This window comes from Mesitornis unicolor, unplaced genomic scaffold, assembly GCF_000695765.1.
Source record: "Mesitornis unicolor isolate BGI_N332 unplaced genomic scaffold, ASM69576v1 scaffold42747, whole genome shotgun sequence".
In the NCBI taxonomy this organism is placed as follows: domain Eukaryota; kingdom Metazoa; phylum Chordata; class Aves; order Mesitornithiformes; family Mesitornithidae; genus Mesitornis; species Mesitornis unicolor.
The window spans coordinates 1,108-8,470 of record NW_010196535.1 but is presented as its reverse complement, the minus strand read 5'-3'; the positions used below and the strand labels follow the sequence as shown (position 1 = coordinate 8,470).

At 37.3% G+C, this 7,363-nt stretch overlaps 1 protein-coding gene across 1 annotated transcript; it reads right to left on the bottom strand.

Moving 5' to 3' along the window:
• Nucleotides 1-435: 435 nt before the first annotated feature.
• Nucleotides 436-6,568, bottom strand: NSL1 (NSL1, MIS12 kinetochore complex component; the record flags this gene model as incomplete). The annotated part of the gene is made up of 4 exons (XM_010188514.1): nucleotides 436-714; nucleotides 1,317-1,384; nucleotides 3,790-3,844; nucleotides 6,437-6,568. Coding segments are annotated over 4 exons (534 nt in total), but the record flags the coding sequence as incomplete, so codon positions are not given.
• Nucleotides 6,569-7,363: the final 795 nt, after the last annotated feature.

The window sequence follows — 7,363 nt, the reverse complement described above, 5'->3', positions numbered from 1 at the left end:
AATAGTCACCTGACTCAGTAATAAATGAAGGTGCATTAGGAGAAGTAGACATTCTCCATCCTCTTTAGGGACATGCTTCATGTAAATGAGCACTTTATGGTTTACTAAATGACTGCCCACATACATAAAGCACACGCACAACTCTGAGAGGCACAACGACTCAAGCTAAATGCTGTAATAAAAAAGTAAAAAATGAAAGTTAATGAGTAAATATATTTGTTGGGTATCAAATGCTACCGGTACATGTAGTCTTTCATATACTACCAGTGTAACAGTAAAAACAGAAATATTTAAAAGGATCAAAGACTGAATAATTAAGGAAGCTCCTGTGTATAGCACTGAATTAGAGGTGAGATGAAAATTTGAGAAAATAGACTGAGCACACTGAACAAGAGTACAACTGATTTTCCAATGTGAAAATACCAAATAAGACATTCACACACTGAGATTAATCTTCCTCTGTCGAAGTGGGTAGCATCTTCTTTCTGGTGAACCCACAACTTTTTTTCTTTTCAGCAAAACATAAGGATTTTTTCTGGTACTAGCATCTGTTGGTGTGACTTCTCCTGGAGATACAAAGTTTTGGACGCTCTTTTCCTCCTTTGCCTTGCAACCAGCAAAGACTTCTTGCCGCAGCTTGCAGAGTTCCAAGGTTGGTTGCCAAGTTAACGCTTGGGAAAAACCTTCTGCTCTTTCTATCAGTGCCGGGAGAGACTGCAAAACCAAACCCAATTATCTCAAGTTACATGGGAAAAGTAATGGTTACAATGAATGAAACACGTTAATTGGGGTCTGACAGGCCCCAAAAGCTTCAGTGTCTGTAGAGATGGTCCTCAGGATGACAGGTGAAGGCTGGGAACTTGGAGCTACCAGTCTAACAGTGACAGGGTCTGTGCTCAGAAGCCATACAAAGAGTATGGCAAGTTTAAATGTTCCTTCATTACATCTCTAGTGTCACAGGAACACCACAGTTCATGCCTAAGGTGGTACTGGAGTAATAAATGTGTGCTGTATGAAGTGGTACATGTCTTCAAAAAGTGTTTTATTTTTCAGATGCTGCAGGTTCTAAAAATCTCTGTAAAAAATACTTCCTACAGCCACAGGGTAATCTTCCGTACTACCATGTGAGGGGGAATGCTTAACAGATACAACTTCAGCAGCCCAAACCTAAAGATCTACTTGCTTCAAAAGGACACATACAGGCTTTTTTGTACAAAACTATAATCAAGGTGAGTTACAGTTCCTGTTTCATGGCATAATAACAGATCAAGAAAATAACAAAAAAAAAAAATCCCCTTGGAGCACAGAGATCTCACCTGCATTGCTCCACTGATCTGTCTGGATGCCACTTCAGTCAGCTGCTTCAGATCTGCGATGTAAGCATCTGCAGAAAAACAAAGCCCAAATAAATTCCTGAAATGTTAACTCCCTGCCTCCAATACTCGCTATGAACTTCTTAGAAATTACACAGCAAAGCAGTAGTCCCCATATAAAATGTAAACCTACAAAACATCTATTTCATTATAGCATTGAGAACGACAGCTCGTATGTTTTATTTTATTATTATTACTACCCTTTATCAGTCAAAATGTAGTAGTGCCTAGCAGTCTCAACTGTAGCAAGCTACAAAATTCCTTACTAGAAAACCTACAGCCTACACAAAGCATGAGACACAAAGACAATATTTGACATAAAGGAATAGAGCAGCTATAGAGAAAAAAACCCACATTTGTTTTCAAACCTTTCAAGTTCACATTACATTTGATAAAAATTCATTAAAGAAGGAGAATAAACACAACTCTGGAGAACATGAGAAGAATGAAACCCATTTTAAGGAGGGGAAAAAAGTAATCTTACAGCTCCAAGTCAGCTTTCACAATAAAGCGACATTTTTCTCCTGGCTTAACTTACCAAGCATTAACACCAAGAATAAAAAAGAACCAAGCATAAACAACATGAACTGCATTAATTCTGCTGGATTAATAAGAAAAGAAATGAAAAGAAGCTTTCAGCAACACTGAAGCAGGCAGCAGGTACAGAATACTGGGGGGAAATGGCAGATTTGATTGCAGTAGCAATATGATAAGATCATCAACACAATATAAGTTTTTTACAATTGGTTTACAAGCAATAATAATTCCTTACTCAAGAGCTACACTCTTTTAAGTTTTTATAAAGCTGTTTTGCATGTTCTCCACCATTATTCTGTCTGCAATGCTATGCTATCAATAAAATCAGCAGATAAGCAAGCGTGCTCCTGGGAACTAAGTAGCTTCACCTCCACTACTATTGTAGTGGACAGTCTCTAAAAGAAGGTTAAGTCCCTAACGAAGCAGTCTTACAATAATGTATTTGGATTAGAAGACTGGTGACCCTATGAAATGGCAAGGAAGGAGTTAAGGAAAAGTAAAAATAATTAATTGTATTGTTCCAGTTATACAGAAAGGCTGACACATAGTTAAATGAAATTTGCCTGCAGGAGTTCAGCTTGACATGGACAGCATTGTATTCCTCAGTCTTCAAGCCTTTCCGAAACATAGGGAAATGAAAAAAGGAAATGAAAGGTATTGAGTAATCTAAGCATTTTTGGTTTCTGGCCACTGTACTTGCTAAACTAGGATACATAAACTTCCCAAAGACTACATAATACCAAAATTCAGCACAAACTCAATGCTATATTGGGCTAGGACTTTGCTGTTACCAAACCCAAAAAGGCAATACCATAGGGCAAGCTGTTACTAACTTACAAGAAGTAGTTAATTTGCATCAGAAAAGCATAGATCTGAACATCAGAAACCAAAAGAAACCCACACGTGAAGTGACACTTTTCTGCTCCTGTTAGCTGCTGTGCTGCACAGGCTGGCATTTCTGGAAGCAATGTCTCCTGTTTACAAAGAGGAAATGATGCCTAGAGTGAACTCAGATCAGCAGGGTACAAACTGGAAGATTAAGCTCAGCTTCTCAAACTTTACCACCGCTGCTTGTTACACCAGCTTTGCATCATGAGCAGTGATCCATAGCAAGGGTTCTGTAACCACACTTTCCAACTAGAACAGCACTGGAAAATTCTGTCATTTTTCAATAATTAAGGACAGGCAAGACAACTTTCAATTTCTTAAGGCCAGCCTCAAGAAAGCACAACTCAATCATTGTCTGCAAAATACACCACCTCGTTCCACAGAGTCTGGACAAGGATTCTTTCAAAAGCATGTAGCAAACTTAAGATATTGTTTGCAGTTTTGTTTCTTCATCAACCCTTACAAATGACACAGGCAGAATAAAACTTGATGCCTACTGTGCAAATTAGGAAAGTCAACACTGCCAGAGTACTACACAACTGCTTTCAATTCCCTGAAGAAACTGAGTGATTAGGAAGAGAGACTGAACCATTTCTAGTATTCATGTAAAAGGAACACAGGAACGGTCAATGTATAATGTCAGCAATCCATCCAGTTCCCCATCTGGCCTCCACCAGCGGTGAAGGAAAGCAGTAAGAAAACCTATTGAGTGTGGCTTTGTGACAATTCCTACCCCAAACCCACACAGTGGGCAGTTTTTGCCTTTAAGTACCATGCCTAACAGCAGACAGCGCTTAGAAGAAAAGAAATGGGTACACAAACTGATGCAGCAGTACATTCAGTTATGACAAACTCCTAGGTATTTTAGTTAATTATTTAAACAGTCAATAATTTTATACAAGTTTAAAGAAAGCTTCTTAAACATTTACAGCTAGACAGTAAGGTAGGCAGTGGTTTTTCAGTACAGTTGCCCTCCCCGCAAAATCTTTACCTTGAGAAGGCTGCAATCTTCTCTCTTCTGGTGTTACAAAAGGCTGGTAGAGCTTCTGCATATTAAAAAAATAAAAAAGAAAAATTCTGAAATAACCTCTTGGTTTAATAGATATCTAATATACACATAGCAGTCAGAACAATGGAGAAAGACTAATAGAAGGAGATGGTGGTGGAATTATTTAGATAAAGAATGTATTAGAGGTACCATTTATAGATACTCAGTTACTGAAAACAGTGTTCTGGTTAACACAGTGAAGTTCACTGCAAACATGTCTCCAAAATCTGCTTTAGTTTGCAGAATCCTAATTATTACAGCATGAGAACTAAACTGAAATCCAGGCATTTTGGAAGAAGCGTTGCCACCTGCTGCACAACCAAGGAAAAAGAGCTGCTCTGACTTCTAAGGAGCCATTCACAAAAACAGTACGCTTTCACAGAGGAGCCAATGCGAATAAAGGGGACATTAAGACAAAAACCTAAGAAAAAGAAAACTACTTAAATGACTACATTCTAGTTCTGCCATCGCTTATGCATAAGAACAGTCTCCTTCACAGACCAGGCTCTCTGGCTCTTTGGTCCTACTGCAAGGCTTGTGACTTGACATCAGTTAACTGTGACACAAAGCCAACTCACCATAAATAATGAATACAACTGACCTTTAGTTACATTGAAGATGGAATTAGAAGTAACTACTGGGAAAGAAGGAAACAGAGCAAAGACATGGGAACGTACGTTACATCATCTGCAAGTTAGTGTTTTTCTGCACTTCAGAAGCTGTCCCTCAACCTTCTTCAATCAAAAACAAAACAAGCAGGAGGAAAGTTACTTATTCCTCCCTAAAGCTTTACCACAGCAAATTTTTCACAGTTCACACATCTTCTTAGCAAGTTAACAGTAACAGCTCCAAGCAGAACAACAAACATTGCTTGCATTATCCTCAAACATAACAGAACGTATTGACTGAAATACTACAGGATGATCTCTTGCTTTGGCAATTATAGGACTATGCACTAAATGCGTGGTTCTCTCCAGATAAACTGCAGTTAATTACTGTGTCTTCATAGCTGCTCTTTATGCCTCAGAAAACATGCATCACAGGAGTAGCTAGGGTCAAAAAAGAACAAAAATTCCTCGACCAAAAGTAGAGAAACCACCAGTACCTTCGCAGAAGTAGCTGAGAGGGGGGGAAAAAGCCACTTCATTTACAGAGATAAACTAAAAACTTGCTATATTTTGCAGACACTTATATTTAAAATAATCATCTAGCTGTGGTGGTATAAAAGTTGAAGTGGTCAGCAATAGACAAAAGCTAGCATGAGAGGCATTCTAATAACGAATCCACTTTGGGACTCAGGTAGAACATAAGTTTTCCTTTAGCAGAAAGATTAAAAGGTCTTGTTAAATCCTAGTTTTATGCAATGGCATATTTTATTTTAGTTTATTTGTTTTACATCTTGATATATTGACAAAACAGAGACCACAAAAGGCAATATATTTTAGAAAGTATCTCAGATTTAAAACAGATATCTATCCACGCACTTTTACTTACTGTAAATCATCTATGCTAGGCTAACCGAGAGTTACTTTTGTCAATTTTAGCCCTCAGAAATGCAATGCAGGCTCTTAAAACAACTTTCTAAAAAAAAAAAAAAAAAGAAAAAAGAAAAAAAAAAAAAAATCCCTGGCTTCTATAAGGAAAATAACTCTATCCCAGCAAAACCAGGGCTTCATAGAATCATGGAGTAGTTGAGCTTGAAAAGTGCCTCTAAAAATGGTGTAGTCCAACCCCCTACTGAAAGCAGGGCCAACTACAGCAGGTTGCTCAGGGCCACATTCAGTCAGGTTGAGTATCTCCAAGGATGGAGACTCCACAGTCTCACTGAGCAACCTGTGCCAGGGTTTCAGTACCTTCACAGCCTTTAATTTTTGTTTTTGAATGGTTACATTGAATTTCCTGCATTTCCATTTGTGCTCATTGTCTCTTGTCCTTTTCTTTTCATGAAAATTCAGTCAAGAAAATTTACTCCTAATTAATAAGCAGATAAGCAAAAGGCAGGCCTAATGCAACTGCAGGAAAGAAATTAAACAATCCAGTCATGTCCTTGGTTGCTAAATGCCAGTAATTTACGCTCACTGTCAAAAAAACCCAGAGAGGTCACTGCACCTATTCATTAATCTATATTACTTGTTTTGTGCTTTCTTTACTAAAAAAATTTACTCAATGCAGTTATTAACAAAAGTGCTTAGGAAAACACAGATATCTTTTTAAAAGTCATATACTGCACATGATAATACCTGTATGTATCATAACATTTAGTACTTTAACCATTCTTCAGCCAAGAATTTCAGAAACCTGGATCTGACAAGATAAATAAGTGTACACTGGCATGTAAATCCTAAGTCATCACGTTGAAGCAATCTCCTTAAGTAACCTGTGCCATAGGCCCAATTCACTCATAGTCACACCACATTGCAGGAACCCTCGTTTTACTGAAGAAAAAATTAATAAACAATTTCATTATATCACGAAGAATCAAAATGGGAGTGTTCTTAAAGGTCAACATTCGATAATTTCTTTCTTTCAAGTTACACATGGTCAGCAGCTACTATATGCAAAGATTTTCTGAAAATGTTAGGCTACTCACCAACATCTCTTGCTCTGCTTTCATGGCTTGGATAGTGTGCATCAATATCTTTCTAGGCCACTGCTTACGCTTCATTGTAGTCTCTATTATTAGTTCATCAAACTGATCTTCAAGAATTTTGATGTTGGAACCTAAAAATTACAAACACAGAAAGTTATTGTAGGAATTCTCCTACTTTTTTTTCTAATTTGAGACAAATTTATAAGGAAAAAACAGCTTTAGATGTGAAATAAGATTTCATGCGTGATTATCAATGAAGATAAAGGTATCTGTCTTGGATCTGCTTGTAAAGTGATACAGAAATTGGAGCACAACTTGATGTTGACCAGTTACTTTTGAAGTAAGGAAGCCAGTGAGTATGGGGGAGCCAGGGAATGATCTGGGGAAAAAAAACACACACTTATTTTTCTCTATGCACTGTGAATCTATAAAGAAAATCTCATGAAGAAATGGTAATTTTTTGAGATAATTTGCAACTGAAGAAATCAGTACAAGATGCAGCAAGAAAAATGGTTTATCTGTGTAATGTACAGGCATTAAACAAACACCAGTTGTCCAAACAGTAATTTGAAGCTTAACTGATTTCATATCATATAGAGCAGATAGGCAGTTTAATTTTAGAATGAATGAATTTTTGAGAATATACAATTGCCACCTTAATGAAACATGGTACTTAGACATACTCTGCATGCTGAAGACATCTGTAATTACTACTTATATGGTATTTGCAAAAAAAAATCCCCAAAGCAACATCTGTGGCCCAAGCGACAGTATCTAGTAGGAGCCAACTTTCACATCTTGCTTTTCCAATCATAAGATTAAACTAAATACCTACAACACATTTGCAGTCTTGACTGAAGTGTTTTGACTACTGGTACCCTACTACAGGTACCCAGCTTCCTTAAGATTGCAATTCAACTTAATTTT